The sequence below is a fragment of the Wolffia australiana genome, chromosome 3 (assembly GCF_029677425.1).
Source record: "Wolffia australiana isolate 7733 chromosome 3, ASM2967742v1".
Lineage (NCBI taxonomy): Eukaryota > Viridiplantae > Streptophyta > Magnoliopsida > Alismatales > Araceae > Wolffia > Wolffia australiana.
In genome coordinates this window covers 1,310,810-1,328,817 of record NC_135837.1, presented here as the reverse complement: position 1 = coordinate 1,328,817, position 18,008 = coordinate 1,310,810, and the positions used below count along the sequence as shown (strand labels likewise).

The 18,008-nt window shown below is 37.7% G+C and overlaps 2 protein-coding genes across 3 annotated transcripts; both read left to right on the top strand.

The window, feature by feature from the left end:
• Positions 1-585: 585 nt before the first annotated feature.
• On the top strand, positions 586-5,091 carry LOC144700557 (single-stranded DNA-binding protein WHY1, chloroplastic-like). 2 transcript variants are annotated; one of them, XR_013580789.1, is made up of 8 exons: positions 586-822; positions 1,366-1,460; positions 1,526-1,618; positions 2,169-2,263; positions 2,460-2,533; positions 3,005-3,093; positions 3,173-3,362; positions 4,912-5,091. XR_013580789.1 is itself a non-coding variant. In XM_078571989.1 (7 exons), exons 1-7 carry the CDS (start codon positions 639-641, stop codon positions 3,278-3,280), a joined length of 738 nt encoding a protein of 245 aa, XP_078428115.1. In that variant the 5' UTR covers positions 587-638; the 3' UTR covers positions 3,281-3,497. The 2 variants fall into 2 exon arrangements, 1 of the variants encoding a protein (XP_078428115.1); XM_078571989.1 differs by lacking the exon at positions 4,912-5,091 and having other exon boundaries at positions 587-822; positions 3,173-3,497.
• Positions 5,092-8,013: 2,922 nt separating this feature from the next.
• Positions 8,014-18,008, top strand: LOC144700556 (V-type proton ATPase subunit d2). Its single transcript, XM_078571988.1, has 10 exons — positions 8,014-8,295; positions 14,084-14,204; positions 14,937-15,044; positions 15,136-15,238; positions 15,328-15,408; positions 15,486-15,571; positions 15,979-16,038; positions 16,149-16,197; positions 16,644-16,778; positions 17,688-18,008. The coding sequence occupies exons 1-10, from the start codon at positions 8,115-8,117 to the stop codon at positions 17,817-17,819; spliced, it is 1,056 nt and encodes a 351-aa protein (XP_078428114.1). The 5' UTR covers positions 8,014-8,114; the 3' UTR covers positions 17,820-18,008.

Here is an 18,008-nt window from a genome sequence, read left to right as displayed (position 1 = left end):
TTAAAGATAAATCCAAGTTTATTAAATTAAATTATCATAGGAGACTAAATACAGTACATGTTCTAGAGTTCTCTGATCAAACACTTTCTAGCAAAGTATCGTTCTTTTGTATGTAATTGATCAAGCCAAATACATTCATCCGAGTCTTCTAAATCATCATTGCAGACTGGATACATCACATGTTCTAAAGTTCTCCAATCAAACACTTTCTAGCAAAGTTCTCCAATCTTCTGTATGTTACTGATCAAGCCGAGTTCGTTTATTTGAGTCTTCTAAATCATCATTGAAGACTGGATACATCACATGTTCTAAACCTCTCCAATCAAACACTTTATTGGAAAGTATCATTCTTCTGTATGTTAATGATCAAGCCGAGTACATTTATATGTCTCTTCTAAATCATTATTGCAGACTGGATATATGACATTTTCTATAGTTCTCTTAGCAAATACATTCTAAGAAAGTATAATTCAAGTTTGGATTCTCCATGGCAAATTTATTGGGATAAATTATTCTGTTTTTTGTTTTTTAAAACGGCCCATTTAACCCATTCGTCCACTCCTATATAAACCCACGGCTTAATCCCTTCCAAAACCCTGTTACTCTTTCGTCAGAGAGTATCAAGACCGTTCAGAGAGATGACGATACTCTCTTCACCAGTTCCTCTTCAAAACCCTCGAATTTTCTCTTATACGTCTCATCGTAGTACGATTTTCTTACCCAGAGTGTCTTCCTCTGCGAAGAAGAGCTTCTCGTTGAAATGCAGCCGCGGAGATCTCTTCGACACGCAGCAGCAGAGAAACTCTGGACTAGGAGATGGAGGTATGCACCTCTGAACCGGTTTTTGGTATTCGTTTAAGATTGTTAGTTCTCTGTGCTTTTCTTGTAGTATTCAAAGATGTTGATTTTGGTTAATGTGTTTGCATGTAGTATGGTATAATATATCTTATTAATCTCTTCATTTTTGTCACACTTGGATAGAAGAAAGAATTCGTATTTGAGCTCTATTCTATCTATTTCTTGACTTCAACGCGGATTAGTTTGTCGACCAGGTTTAATATACTCACTTTCTGAAACTAGAGTTTCCGGGTTTGGAGGTGCATTATCAATCGCTTATCTTGGTATTCATTTAATATTGTCAGGCTTTGATGGTTTTCTGTGTGTATTCAAAGCTGTTAATTTTGGTTCATGTGTTTGCATGTAATCTGGTGCAATATATCTTATTAATCTCTTCATGTTTGCTATTTGGATGGAAAAAACACTCGATGATGGGCTCTGTTCTATCTATTTCTTGACTTCCCCATGAAGTAATTGATCAGGTGAAATATCAATCACTTATTTGAATTTAATTACTTTAAATTATAGCTCCGACTGCTAGAGTTTTCGTGGGACACTCTATATACAAAGGGAAGGCGGCGCTTACTGTGGAGCCCAAAGCGCCAGAATTTTCCCCCCTGGAGGTAAATTCAACTACCCATTAGCTTATTTTTTGCTTAATTAAATTAATCTGTTATATTAATTGCAGTCCGGATCTTACAAACTTTCGAGAGAGGGATGCATCTTTCTGCAGTTCGCCCCGTCTGTGGGAACTCGGCAATACGATTGGAACAGAAAGCAGGTGATCTTCAGTCTGCTCTGTTTTCCTGGTTAATTATGTTTATAAGATCAAAACTAAAAGTTGTTCTTTCGCTGGATAAATATTTTTAAAATCTTTAATTCGTAGCAGATTTTTAATCCTTTTCTCTGCTGGAAATACATGTTTCTTTTGATCTGCTCCGTATCCTTGTATCAAGTTGGTGCATAATATCTCGTCGTCAACTTTCCTGTTTATAGCAAGTAATGATTAATTAATTTTTTATGATAATTAAATTGTTATTCAGATGATCGTAAGATTAACGCCAAAGACCTGTCCCAAGTTGTTCTTCATTCGCTGGATTAATATTTTTCAGATATTTAATTCTTAACATATTTTTACCTCTTTTTCTCACCTGGAAATACTGGGTCTTTTGACTTTCTCCCGATTCTTGTATCAGCTCGGCAGAGTAATTAACATTTCGTAATTTATTTTGATTATGTGTAAAATGGTTGAGATTTTTTGAAGAAAGATAGGGGAAATCACGCAGAATCGGTGATCAAAAATTGTTGATGATGATTTATTGACCATGCAGGTCTTTTCACTGTCTGTCTCTGAGATTGGAATGTTGATGAATCTTGGTCCAAAGGACTCGTGTGAGTTTTTTCACGATCCGTTCAAAGGAAAGAGGTAAGACGCTGTCAGTATGCTTGAAATAAAACTAAAATAAAGATAAAGTTACAAATTGGGAATTATGGCATTTTTTGTTGAAACATTTGGGAAATATTAAACATACACTAACATCGTCATTTTTTCTATATTTTCCAATTATCGAAAGGGGTTTATTGTCTTCTAGAACTCACGTTGAGAAGTTGTCTCCTTGCAGCGACGAAGGGAAGATTCGGAAAGTACTGAAGGCTGAGCCTTTCCCTGATGGCGGCGGCCATTTCTTCAGTCTGAGTAATTACTCTTCATTCTCCCACTATTTCACTATGAAATCGCATATTCTCTTTTGCCATGATTTTATAAACTTTTTTGATAAATTCATGTTTTTGGAAGATAATGCATTAAAGAAATAAGAAAAAAGTGTCCAAAACTTCTTTGAAGATACTCCCATAACCCTATTATGTGAATTTTCGTCATTTTACCTTTCCAATCGGGGTGTATTTCGGTCTTGGCCATATCACATGCTAATTTCCCTCCCTTAAGAATGACATTATACTTCTGTCCTGATTTTGTGATCGTATGTGGTGAAGTCATCTTCTTGAACCATAGAATTATGTTTTTTTTCTGAAAAAATATGTATAATTAGATGAAAAGCGCTATTATGTGGTCAGTACTCATGAATTTGGTGTCCTTTTGACGCGCCATATCACTTTTTTATTTACTTGTATACTTATGTTTTTTATTTTATTTTTCTGTTTTTTTCAGGCGTTCAAAACCGGCTCCAGAATATTGATGAAAATATCTACATACCCATCACTAGAGCGGAGTTTACTGTACTGAACTCGGCCTTCAATGTGCGGTTTGTTTATTTTGGCGGTTCCCGTTGATTGGCAAAATTAGTCAATTAAATTAATTTTCTTCCTATAATTGCAGTTTGTTATCCCATATTTCCTCGGATGGCATGCTTTTGTGGACTCGGTAAAATCTGAAATCCCGAGTGGTACAAATCGATCTAGCTCAGAGTTCGAATGGGGAAGATAAGGCGAAGCCCATTAAGCAAACTTGAAGCGATCGCCTCTTTTGGGGATTCTACCAATACGGTACAATTATCTTACTCAGTAAGGTAAAAATATTTTTATTAAGAAGACATAAATTAGTGTTTTTAGTCTCTCTCTAGCAAATCCCCAGTCTCAAACTCTCTTTCCTCTATATATTTGTCCCTTTCTAGATTGACTGTGAATAGACATGCATTTACTTATTAGGTTTAGTGGTTAATTAAGTCTCTTGGCAAAACATAGGTAGTCTCTAGGATCAAGTATTTTAGCCAAGTGCAGGCATTGTTTGATGTAACCTACCAAACAAAATTTTGACTTACAACGCGTATTCTGTATATTCTTGAGAGTCTGGTAGATTTTTGATGATGTAAGAAAAACCCTATGATAAGGAGAAACACATGGATAGGCGAGAAAATTATGAAATGGATACGTCAATTTTTTGATATATTTTTATGACCTTATTGGACTAATAAGTATATCAATTGAAGATGATTGGCACAAGGCACTCATCTGGTGTAGAGATTAAATTTTCTCGGTGTAGAGATTGTCATACATCTTATTCTTTGATTTATGGGATTGTAAAATATTGTCACATTAATAACTAACTAGACAGTTTATTGCGAGCATCGTGGAAAAATATAGTACATTCGTTATGCTGATTTTATTATTTTCTAATTTTAAAAACTGTTGTTCAAAGTTCGTCCATATTATTATACAGAATCTAAATACAAAATGATCTAATCTATATAATTTCAAACAGTGTTTCAGTTTTTTAATCAACATTTAGTGATTAGGATCTGCGTCAACACAAGATTTCATCCATGAAAAAAATATGAGATAATCTTTTCATATGGAAATGACACTTTCCCTATAGTTTTTGGATTATGTTTCCATGCCTCAGGAGAAGGCATACCATGTAACCCTTATGCAATCTCATCGTTCTCCTAAAGATTAAGTTATGTGATACGATGTAAATTAACTTATGCATTTTTCTATTATGTGGATACGTATGATCAAGGAGAAACCAAATTTGTCATGATTCACTTAGACAATATAAATTAGCAAAAATATCACAGATCTCTTGATACTTTCCACGTACTAACATGGAGATATCATGAGATTTCCCTTTTATTTTCTTTTTTAGATGCAATATCACAGATCACTTGTATTGTATCATATGTTGTTTTATAAGGAAAAACAATGGAAATTATTCACAAGTCACCTCTGGAAGTCTCGAATAAGATGATAGGGTCAATTTAGGAAACTATAAGGGGTAGAATGCAAAATCTTGGGCCTCACCAGGCTTTCCCTGTATCCGACCAAAGTGCATTCATTTTATACAGTTTTGGTTGTTTTCATTTTATATAGTTCTGATTGGTTTCTCATACTCGGATGGTCATATCACGATAATATATTTCCGTTTATTTTTTAATATAAAGTGCATCACAGATCGAGTGTAGATTGTCTTATTTCAAATTGTAATTATTTACACAGTCCATGAGTAAGACTCAAATGTAAAAAACTATCTGGACATAATGTAAATATTTTTTGGGCTTGCTCTCTGATCCTTTGTCACATATTTTTTTTGATAATGATTTTATCACGGATCTCTTGCAGATTAGCTTATTTCTATTCACGACAAACATTGAAATTATTTACATGTCCCATGAGGAAGGCTTAAAACTGGATGTAGGTCAAATGTAAGAAACTATCATGGGCAGAATGTAAAACTTTTGGGCTTGCCTGTGGTCCTTTGGACAATATTCTATTTTTATTTTAATATGAATTTTTATCACAGATCACGTGTATGTTTCTTTATTTCAATCATTGTGAAAAAAAATTGAAATTATTTACATGTCCCATGAGTAAGACTCAGATACAGTGATAGGTACAATTTATGAAACTATGGGGGCAGGATATAAACTCATTGGGCTTGTTATTTGATCCTTTAACCACTATTTTAATTTATTCTTTAATATATATAATATTTTAAATCACTTGTGGATTGGTTTAGTCCAGTTGGATGTGAAAATAATGGGAAGTATTTGCATGTCCCATTAGTGAGACCCAAATAAGGTGGTTGGTCCAATTTAAGAAACTATCAGGGCCAGAATGTAAAACTGTTAGGCTTCTCCTCCGATCTTTTTCATTAGTCTTGTTTATCATTATATTAATCTAAATATGTATCACAGATTTCCTGTAGACTGGTTTACTTTCTATTTACAGCAAAGATAATTGAAATTATTTAAATGCCCCACCAGTGAGACTCAAATACAGTGATCAATATAAAATTTTTAGGTTTGTCCAATTGTGATATATATTTTATCAGAAATTATGTGTACTAATTACATTTACATAAAGCTAAAGTAAATTGTTTCATGTCCTATGAGGGACACTCAAATACGGTGATGGGTCCAATTTAAGAAACTATAGGGGGCAAAATGTAAACTTTCGGTACCTTTGCTCTGATCATTTTTTGATTCCTTCAAATCATTTCGAAGATAATGGAAATTATTAATGCACCCATCAACAATACTCAAATGAGGCGGCAATCCCTAATTGAGAAAATATCAGGGTTAAAATGTAAATTTTGGGTCTTGTCCTCTGACCGTTTTGTCACTATTTTCCTGTCCCCACAAAAAAATCTGTCATGTTCTACAGTTCATATCGCAGATCATAGAGCTCCAAATAAATAATCCCCTGACCCCACTATGATTAGTTACTTTCCATAAATTACATGGACATATCACGATAATTTTCCTTTATTTCTTCCTTAATAAGTATTGTACTACAAATCACATGTTAATCGGTATGTTTCTACATAAATGTAAATTAATTTATTGTCCGCTTTAGTAACACTCTAATGTGGTGCAAGACTCCATTTAAGCAACTATGAGGGGTCAAATTTCTACTCACAGATCTCTTACCAAAAGCTCGTTCACGATTCCATATTTTAATTATCATTATTTTTTATTCTAATTGTCATTAATCTGTATACTCACAAATCACATGTAATCTAGTTGATTTTTATTTACAAGGAAATAATGGAAAATATTTGCATGTCATCTCAGCATTGTGGTAGAATGCAAAATTTAAACTATTTAACGATTATTTTTTATTTTTAATACTACATAAAATGCGTCACAGATCACCTATGCGTAGTTTAGGCTGATTTCTTTTTATTTACAAAAAGCAGAGCAAAATATTTAGCTGTCATCTTAGAAAGGCTCAAATATGGTGGCAATCCTAATTTAAGAGAACTATAATGTGTATAATGTGATTATCTTATTCTTTCACGTTAATTACTTTTTATTATTTTATAACATATAAATATTATTTGCTTCAATTTAGACTGGTTTATTTCTCCATTTACAACACTAATAATGGAGATTATTTGCATATTCTCCCAAGAACGTGAAAAGCCCAATTTAAGGAACCAATGTTTTTTTATGCGAGATTTCTGTTTACAATATATTAGATTCACCATAGGATTTATTTCTATTTATACCGAAAATAATTGAAATTTACTTAATATCCCCTCATTAGGACTCAAATACGGTGGTAAGGCCAATTTAAGAGATACTAGGGGCTAGAATGAAAACTATCAAAGGAACAATGCGATGCTTATTTTTTCACTATAATTTTTTCATTGATAATATATTAGACTTACCACATAATTTATTGCAGTTTACACTAAAAATGATTGAAAATTTTCTAAATGTCCCCCTCACTGGGACTCAAATACGGTGGTTAAGGCCAATTTAAGAAGATATTAAGGGTTATAACGAAAACACTATCTGGGAAACGATGCGATGTTCAAATTTTCACAATAAATTCTCTTTATTATTTTATGATATGTTATTTCTGTTTACACCAGACATACTGGAAACTGTCCAACTGTCCCTCACTGGGGCTCAAATGCGGTGGTAAGGCCGATTTAAGATGATATTAGGGAGCATAATGCAAATTATCAGGAGTAGAACTCGATGTTTATTTTTTGATTATTTTAGAATATATAAGATTTACCACATGATTTATTTGTATTTACACCGAATATACTGGAAATTATCCAATTCTCCCCGTCACTCGGAACCAAATGTGCGGTTCAGGCCAATTCAAGAAGATACTCAGGGTTATAATGAAAACTGTCAGGGATAGAATGCGACGGTTTCACGATAAATTCTTTTATTAGGATTTTATAATATATTAGATTTACCAAAGGGTTGTTTTCTATTTACACCGAATATACTGGAAATTATCTAAAATTCCCCGTACTGGGACTCATATAAGGGGCGAAGGCCAATTTAAGAAAAGAGTAAGGGCTGTCACAATAAATTATTTTTATTCTTTTACAATATATTAGAGCTACACGGCTTATTTCTATTACGCCAAAAACAATCAAAATTTATCTAAATGTTCCTGTCACTCGGACCCGAATATGGGGTGAAGGCCAATTTAAGGAGAATGTAAGGGGTATAATGAAAACTGTCAGGGGGTAGAATTCGATGTTTTCACGATAAATTTTTTATTAGGATTTAATAATATACTTGAATAACCACAAGGTTTATTTCTATTTACGCCGGAACCGATGGAAATGGTCTAAATATCCCTCTCAGGGGCACTCAAATACGAAGGTAGGGGCAATTTAAGGAGCTATGAGGGGTAGAATGAAAAATGTTTGGGGCCTGGCAGATGTATAAATAGCGTTGGGATTTTCATTTAATGGGAGTTTGATTGCATTTCATCGAGCTCGGGGGGAGATTCTTCAGATTCCGCGACGGATCTGGTGTGCAGTTGTAAGAATTTCTGATTCCGGCAAGATGTATGGATTCGAGGCTATGACTTTCAACATCCATGGAGGTTATCTTGAGGCAATCGTGAGAGGGCATCGCGCCAGCCTGCTCACAGCTTCGGATTACAACAATCTCTGCCAGTGCGAGACCCTCGATGACATCAAGATGCACCTTTCGGCCACCGAGTACGGCCCTTATCTCCAGAATGGTGAGCTCGAGGGGGATTGTTTTCCCGAAACGTTTTTTTTTTGTTTTTGGATGTGAAAGTGAAAATTTTGTTGGATTGTCTTTAATTGAAGATGGGTTTGTTTTTATGTGGTAGAATGATCTTAGTTTTATTTATAATATACTTTTTAGGATAGTCTATGATTTAATTTTCTGTTTTTTCTCTTTTTTATTGCGTTCCCTTAGCCGGAAAGATTTGAGAATGATTTATGAAATGGTGAGCACGGCGGGGATTGGTCCACCGGATCATATATTTCGTCTCGCGTTTCATTGAATTCCCTTTTTTCCTGAATACGAAAATGAAAGTTTCCGAGAATTTCTGTAATTGTAGATTGATTTATTTTTCCAGGAAGGAAGGTTTCGTAGTTTCAGTATTTCCCCTTTTTTTCCGCGTTCACATGCCTGAAAAAAATTGTACTTTTTCATTGAATGTTGAGCACGAGGGGGATCACTTCCCCGAAATATTTATTTCGTCTCACGTTTGATTGGATTTCCATTTTTCTGAATATGAAAATTTAAGGTTGGTTCATTTTTATGATATTTAATATTTCATATTTTAGTCATTTCACCCTTTTCCCCCAATTCCCTTAGCCGGAAGCAATTGAGAATGATTGATTGATAGGACGAGGGGATTGCTTCCACGGAAATGAAATTTTCATAGAATCTTCTTTAATTTAATATTGCTTTTATTTTTTTAGGATAGAATGATTCCTAAGTTACTCATTTCCTCCTTTTCTTCCTGTTCCCTTAGACTGAAAAAAACGAGAACCGTTCATTGATTTATTTCTCCAACATAAAATAGTTAGCAAAGGGGATTGCTTTCCCGTACCATTTATTTGTTCTTACGTTTGATTGGATTTCCATATTTCTGGTTGTGGAAAGGAATTTTCCGTTTAATCTAAGTAATCGCTGACTGCTTTATTTTCCAGGAAAGAATGATTCCTAGTTTAGTTACTTCCCCTTTTCTCTGTATTCCCCATAGCCTGAAACAATTTGAAACTGTTGATTTATTTATTTCCCCAGCATAGAATGATTAGGACTAGTTTTCGCCAGCATGACAGAAAGTACAGATTGGAAGCAAGGTTTCGATTTAAGGTTCTGAGGTTACGATGAAATAAATGTTCAAGCTCGGTATGGACAAGATCTATATCAAACTTAAGGGGGTTAGAGGCATCTAAATTAAAGACAGACTTCTGCTTCTTACTTCTCTAGCTCAAAAGGTTGCTACACAGAAAAGCACAATAACCTGATCTTGACCTTTGATCTATGACTCATCCTGCATAGTCAGCATTATTTTAGAGCTATAATTATTTTTCTGGAAGTGGATCCCATTCCCAGGAGTTCCCTTCAAATATCTTGGAACATGATCTGGAGCTCGCTGATGTAGCGTTTGCCCGTCCCGATACCGGTACCGGATGCCGGTATCGGGACGGATACCGTATTGGATACCGGGAAGTCAATTTTCCAGTATCCGTTCATTCCGATATCCGTCTCGATGTCGGCATCCGTCTCCGTCTCGGGCGAAATATGACGACAACGGATATCGGTTTTCGATATCCACACTGAAAGTATATTTAAAAATAATATTAATTGATAATTATTCAGGGGTAGGTCAATTTATCGTGGGCCAGAGAGTTAGGAGAGAACTTTTTAAGAGGTAAGTCATCACATTTAATATATACAGCTACGTATTTTTATTTTTTTCCATATGGGACAACCGGATTCGGGTTTGGTGTTAAATCGGAATCCCTTTATCCCATATGGAAGAATATAGAAATTTATTGCATGCTGTGATAATATATTAAATAATGACTAAATATAAGGGCCAATAAATATAGCGAATATGGGTTATAATATAATTTTACCGTTTAATATAATGTCAGATTCATTTAATATATACGAAGAAAGATTTCAAAATTCTTCCATGTGGGATAACGGGATTCTGAGTTTACATTAAACTTCGAATCCTGTTATCCCATATCGAAGAAAATAAAAATTTTAAACTCTATATATTAACTGAGATTCAAATAAAATAAAACCATTTGATCCGGATACCGGTTCCGATATCCGGATATCGAAAACCGATATCCGGCATCCGGTTTCCGTCTCCGACATCCGGATACCGGAAAACCGATATCTGGTATCCGATACCCTGTTCGTCTTCACCCCCCCGATATCCGATACGGATATCCGTCTAACCCCTTATAAACGGATATCGACCGATATCCGATATCCGATATCCAGCCCCGTCCCATTTTTTCGTGGATATCGGATATCGGTTGTCCGATACCGGATATCGGACGGATATCGGTTGGGCATTTGCTACGCTGATGAGTCTCATGAGGATGTATTGACTAAACAAGCTCACTGCAAAAGTAATGTCTTGATGAGTATGATTGAGATAGATTACTTTTTCAATCAACCGTCAATATGAGTGGTGGTCCATTATATCTATCTTCTGCCAGTTTTAATTCCGGATAAGTGGATGCACTCACCGGTTTGCAGGATAGTTTCCTTCCCTCCTTGCGCAAGTCCAGTGTGTACTTGTGCTGTGACAGAAATCTCCCCTATCTGGAATATGCCACCTCCATGCCCAGAGAGTAGCAAAGCTTTTCAAGGGACTTTATGTCAAATTCCTTGGCTAGTGCTTCACTTTGACACTTGGCTTTTGCTCAGTCTCCACCAGTGATGATTATATCATTGGCATACACAAGCAGTCACCTCTAACTTCCCGGGTTGTAGGAAGAGGGTGTGATCTTCATTGCTCACTGTGTATCCTTGTTTTTTCATGGCATTGGAAAACGATGCAAACTACATTCTTGGAGACTTCTTGAGTCTGTTTAGAGATTTCTTCAATTAACCCACTTTACCAGGTGCAACTTTTTACTCTGGATGAATTGCCACGTATGTAGACTTCTTCCTCAAGTTCTTCATGAAGAAATGGATTCCTAACATCTTAATGCTAAATATTCCAGTTGAAGTTGGTTTCAAATTCAATCAGAACCCTAATAGGTCCATATTTTTTACTGGGGCAAAGGTCTTCAAATAATCAATTTCAACCAATTGGATGTTGAATCTCTCCAGAGTATCATCAACCCTGTGCTTGGATGCATACACCCATTTGCATCGCCCCTACTTCTTACCTGCAAGTAAGGTTACCAAATTCCAAGTACCTTTCTTCTGTCCTTAGTGTGGCGCCACTCATCATCACTGGCAAGAGCCTCGGGTACAGATCTTGGGAAAGCCATAGTTCCAGCTCTTGAGAGCAACGCCCGATAAGGTTTACACAGGTATTCATAAGGCAGAAAGTTGGAGAGGGGATAAAGTAATCACTTGGTGTAGCTTTGTGTCCCTTTGCGCAGAGTCCTCATTGAGTAGGAGGCTACTCTCGTGACTTAGCTCATTAACAGGGTTGACTCTTTCAACCTCATCATTTAGGTCGCCAGTACTCAGTAGAGGTTTCGTTAGCCTCCGAGTCCAGATGAGCTAATATTTCCAGAACTGTGGGAGATTGATTCTGATCAGACCGCTCCAGTCTTAGATCATCAACCCTGGTTGGAAGGATTTCTGATTCTTTGAGCAGCATCCCCTTTTGTACGCAGAAGCTTCATCAAATGTCACACTGGGTGAGATAGAATTTTCTTGGATGGGAGGTGATAGCACTCATCCCCTTTCCTTGTTAGAGAGTAAATCCACAAAGATGCATTTGATAGACTGCCTGTCCCACATGTTGAGTTATGGAAATTCTTCATGAGCATAGGTGACAGCCAAATGTCAGAGGGAAAAGGCCAAGCTTCAGCTTGGCATGAGGAAACTAGCTCAATAGCTTCTATAGGGGACTCAAGTTGTTGAGGTTACTGGATGGTATATGATTTGTTAGATGAGCACCGGTTAGCATAGCTACTCCCGTGTAAAAAATTGAAACTGGCATACGAATTAATAGGTATCCGATCCTCCTCTTGGCCATCCCATTTTGTTTGGGTGTATGGACACAAGAGGGTTCATGAACAGTCCATTTTCTTTTTTAAGTAGCTTGCCCCTTCCGAGTTAAAATAATTCCATGTATTGTCTGATCTGAACTTTATAGTTGTTCCAACTGAGTCTATATCATCTCACAGGATGCTAATGTGACCGTGGCTATTCAGATTTTGCCTTCAGTGAGTAGACCCATGTATATCATGTCTGATGAGCTCAGAGGGTGGATGACACTGTCTACTATGATGGAGAAGAATCCACTCTCTTTGCCTCTTCTGGTCATCCTGTCTCCACCTTTGACTTCCGGCCGCAAGACATTTGCCATCGTCAACTTCCAGCAAAAGGAGTTAATCCTCGCTCCTATCAAATGTAACCTTCCTCTACAGCACCTTGTCATATAGGAAATAGCTGCCGTCATTAAGGATAACTGAATATCCAAGATCAGATACTAATCTCTGAAGTGAGGTCAAATGTGCCTTTAACAATGGCACATGGTGAACACTTCTAAGTAAACCCAGCCCATCCTGTTAAATGCCCCAATGCCAGCCATCTGGAGGACACCACTGCCTGTGCTAATGACTTTTCTTCTTCCATCACTTCTGACATAGAGGATAAACTGATGGTTGTGAGGTGTCTTATGGGCTGTGGCTCGCATGTCACGGATCTATGAAAACATAGGAACGAGATTAGTAGAAAAAGTGCTCAGAAGAATACTGTGCTCACCAGAGTGCACAAGAGAAGTTGAAGTCATCATGTTCCTCACGTTTCAAAAAAGAAAAAAAAACTCATCATGTTCCTCAATTGTGCCACCTCCGCCTTCAGCTTTTCTAGCTCAATCGCCTGTTGAGGAGAATTCACCTCCTTCTGGCTGAGTTGAGTTGATCCCTCATGAGTCTCATGGAATTTGCCACACAACCTTATGCTGCTCTCCCTTTTTAGGTGGATAACTGTGGAGTTTAAAGCGTGCCTCCTAGGGTGACGATTTCGTTTGCAATGAGTGCAATATAAGATGGCCTTTGCATACCGCCATGATGACTAAGTTCCTCTCCTTCTCTTTCTCATTTGGATCACCTTGTCCCTGAGCAACTGATGGGCATGGTGGAGATTTCTTGACTACCAATTCAATGGAATCACCTTTGTTATCGTTGGGGGTCCTGATTTCTCGACCACAGCGACAATTTTGTCCTCATCATCCTGGTTTCAGATGGACCGCAATGATAATGACGACTTCTCCATTGTCATCTCATCCTGGTGCCAATAAGAGACAAAGGACAATGCTGGCGTGTCAATGGTGATGCCAAAGTCATGATCATCGTCATCATCAAGGACAAGAAGGCTGGAAGCAATGAGGGTGTGACGGGCAAGAAGTTAGTGGGTATGGATCTGCTTAAAGAAGGTCGTGGGAGCTGAATGAAGGTGGGAGGAGAAGAAAGCGAGGTCAACAATTGTGGGGGAGGTGGCGGCCTCCAGCGGAGGAGTGAGATCATTCATCCATCCATCATTATTGTCATCATCCTCATCATTCTATGCTACTAGGATAATGATGACGTTGAAAATTTCATCACTGCCATACTAGTTGCCAACTAGTGACGATGTCACTGATGGCTTTGCCATCATTGGTCATTCTGCTGCGGATTTCATTGCTAAGGGATGGTGAACCCAAACCCTAACTCCATACGCATGCAATCTAGAACACATCGGAATTTGTTTTCTAAAGTTTTTGACTGTTTTGCTGTCTGCGTTTTTCTCTGTTTTCTGTTTAGTAACTCTGAAAATTGTCTTCTATATTCCTTCAGAGCCGTCGCCTCTGCATACAACTACAATAGTGGAAAAATGCACTCTCAAACTGGTCGATGAGTATAAACACATGCTGTGCCAAGCCACGGAGCCTCTATCAACCTTCCTAGAGTACATAACGTATGGAGCCTTTTGTTTTTTGAACAATAAATTCAAATGTACTATATAGTGTTTGTGGATGATGACGGATTAATCATTCTCACCCACTATTTCAGCATGGTCATCGTCATTATCCTCGTGTACAACTAGAGAGCGAGGACATTTTTGTCATCATGATCCTGGCGTGGATGAATGAGCAGGAGGATGACGACTTGTCATCCCTACACCTAACCTGGAGTTAGTGTCTGTGGATGATGATGAAAGTTGCCATTTTTGTATAGAAACCTGTCATCATCATCGTTATTGTTCATGGCTTGGGTGACGATGACGATGACGACTTTGTCATGGTCATCATCATCCTGCCACAGACAAACGATGATGGCAGTGAGAATTTCATCATTGTCTCTCGCTATCTGAGCAAGGTTGACACTGGGATGACTATGAGATAAAATAGTCATCGCCATACTGGCAAGGACGAAGAATGGGTACAACGGTGAATCATCAGCGTCCTCTTGTCATGGTCTTTGGTGACTACAAACAGTATGTGAACGAGAGAAAACATATAGAGTGATTGGAAGACAATGACGAGTCATCATAGTCACTGTCATCCCAGTGAAAACAAACGACAGGGGTGACAATGACTTGTCATCGTCCCATTGCCATCAACATCAGGTAGAGCAAACACCAGCGTTGTGAAAACATAAGGGAATTTTTTTTGGGTAATATAAAATCCTGAGAAATAAGCTCTTCCAGGTATGGCCACATGATCGACAACGTTGTCCTTATTGTCACTGGCACACTGCACGAGAGAGATGTTCAGGAATTATTAGACAAGTGCCATCCTTTGGGCATGTTTGACAGGTAATATTTTAATTTTTTCTTGGAGAAACAGGTAACATTTTAATGTCTCTACAGTTTTTTTTAATTACTATTCTAAAATTATTTTATTCAGCATTGCCACTCTTGCCGTCGCTACAAATATGCGTGAGCTCTACCGATTGGTGCTTGTTGATACACCATTAGCTCCCTATTTCTCAGAATGTATCACTTCAGAGGTAATCAACCGCCAAAATTCTTATTTATGCGTTAATTTAATTTGTCTTTAGAATTATGTATTTTTCTCTATTATTGGTGGTTTTTATAGGATCTGGACGACATGAACATTGAAATCATGAGAAACACTCTTTACAAGGCCTATCTTGAGGACTTCAACCGATTCTGCCAGGTAAACCTAAATACCATCGTTTTTTGGAAAAAATTATTCTGTGGGCATTTGATAATTAATACCCTTTTATGTTACAGTCATTAGGTGGAGCCACTGCGGAAATAATGTCTGATCTCCTCGCCTTTGAAGCTGATCGAAGAGCCATCAACATCACCATAAACAGGTAACATTCAAAAGATCGATCGGATCAAAACAAAAGACTTTGTATTCAATCTACCAATCGATTTGATCGATGAAAAATAGAAAAATAAAAGTAAAATGATGTGGCAAGAAGGACAAAAAAGTATGTGACACGTGCCACAAAGGTCAGGGAAAAGGACAGAAAAGTATCTATTTTAATAGATTTCCATTCAAATATTATGTTCGATCATAATCCGATTGACCAGAGCTAATAATTCAGACAGATCTTCAATAGGTTTGACTTATTGATAGGTCACATAGTTCTGATTTTAATCTGTCTGTTCATATTTTATTGCCAACCACTACACTCATCCTACCATCTACTTCATTTTATATGGTACGCGATGGGTGTAATATGGCTGTGATTTCACTTTTATCAATTTTTTGCAGTATTGGGACTGAGTTAACAAGAGACGACCGCCGAAAGCTCTATTCTAATTTTGGCTTATTGTAAGGACTTCCATTGAAATTTTCATAGATGATAATCCCACTAAGTTGCTTTTATGGTTTGTCAATTTCCCTTTTAGATACTAATTCAAAAAAAAAAATTTCCCTTTTAGATATCCTTACGGCCATGAGGAACTTGCTATCTGCGAAGACAGTGAGCAGGTAGAATGACCCAAACACCCCTTTTACAGTAAAATGTCAGAAATAATCCCAGAGGGGTTGGGGATCATATGATTACATGTTATGATCAATGCCCATGAACGGAAGTCAAATGGAACAGGATGGAAACCAATCCATCTTCAGTCATCCGTCCTGACCTCGGAATGGAAAGAGAGTAAAACGCCTGTCGGGCTCTCATACCGTTCTGTCATTAAAAGCTGCTCAATGACTCTAATTTTAAACTGTCCAGCCGTCTGGTCTGTCATCTGTTCATTCCAACACCTCTGACGGAAACGGAATGAAACGAGAAGCCCTGTAAAGGCAACTGAATAGAAGCCTGTTCAGTCCCACTCCTTCCGTCCTGAAATGTCATTCGTCGCCATCCACGAGGATTATGTGTGATGATGTGTGTTTATTTCTATATTTGGAAATTTTGTGATGAGTTTCAGGTGAGGGGTGTCATGGAGAAGTATCCAGCATACCAGTCTATATTCGCCAAGGTTTCATATGGGGAGAGCCAGTTGCTGGACAACGCGTTCTATGTTGAAGAGGTCAAGCGACTCTGTTTGGCTTTTGAACAGCAGGTGAAACTTTCTCTTTCTACAAATGTCCTCAAGTTTATGATAAAAACTGTGAAAATGAATATTTATAGAGAGAGGTTTGTAGACGGAGATTGTCAGAGGGGAGGGAGGAGAGAGAGGGAGATAGATTCTTAGGGAGAGGAGGAGAGAGAGGTAGAGATGTAGAGAGATAAACTCTGAGAGGGGATGGAAGAGATGGAGTTGAAGAGAGACAGAGGGATGTAGAGAGATAGATTGTGAGGGAGGAGAAGAGAGAAGGGTTTAGGGAGAGGGATTCTGAGAGGGAGTGGAAGAGAGAGAGAGGGATTGAGAGAAATACATTCTAGGAGGGAGAGGGAAGAGATAGGGAGTTGAAGAGAGAGAGAGGGATAGATAGATTCCCTCTAAATCCCTCAAATTGAGGGATGTAGTGGAAGATTCTGAGAGTTAGTGGGAAGAAGGGGGAATGGATGGAGGTAGAGAGAGAGAGAGTATGAGGTGGAGGAAGAGAGAGGGAACTTATGGATGTAAAGAGAGATTGTAAAAGGGTGGAGAGGGAAGAGAGATGAAGAGTGAGAGATAGTGGAAGGGCGGGGGAAGACAGAAAAAAAGATTGTTAGAGAAAGGGTGATGGGAGAATGAGCGTCACATGGAGAGGGAAGAGAGAGATTATGAAAGGGAGGGGATAGAGAGAGAGATAGATTGAGATTGTGAGAGGGTGACAGAAGAGAGAGAGAGATGGGCAGATGGAGGGGAAAAGAGAGAATGGAGATAAATATCTCTCTCAGTATGTATTGAGATAGATGAACTCCTGAAGAATATGTAGCCGTATGCTATAATTCTTATCATGAAAAAAGAAACCTCTGAAAGACTTTCTTTTCTACCATCTCTCTCTCTCTACACATATACATATAAAGGCTCTCTTTGTTGCAGTTCCACTATGCAGTGTTTTTCGCCTACATCAGACTGAGGGAGCAGGAGATCCGTAACCTAATGTGGATATCAGAGTGCGTGGCGCAGAACCAGAAGTCCAGGATCCACGACAGCGTTGTGTTCATCTTCTAGCTTCTCCCTCTCTCTCTCTCTTTCTCTTTCTTTCTCTTTCTCTCTCTCTCTCTCTTCAAATTTGTGTGCAATAAAGCTTCTCTCTCTTTCTTTATCTCCCTCTACTCCGAAGGGTGAATAACAACTATTGTAAGAGTTTGTTCTAGCGACCCTGCGCTAGATTCATAAATCACTGCTTGGAATTGCTGA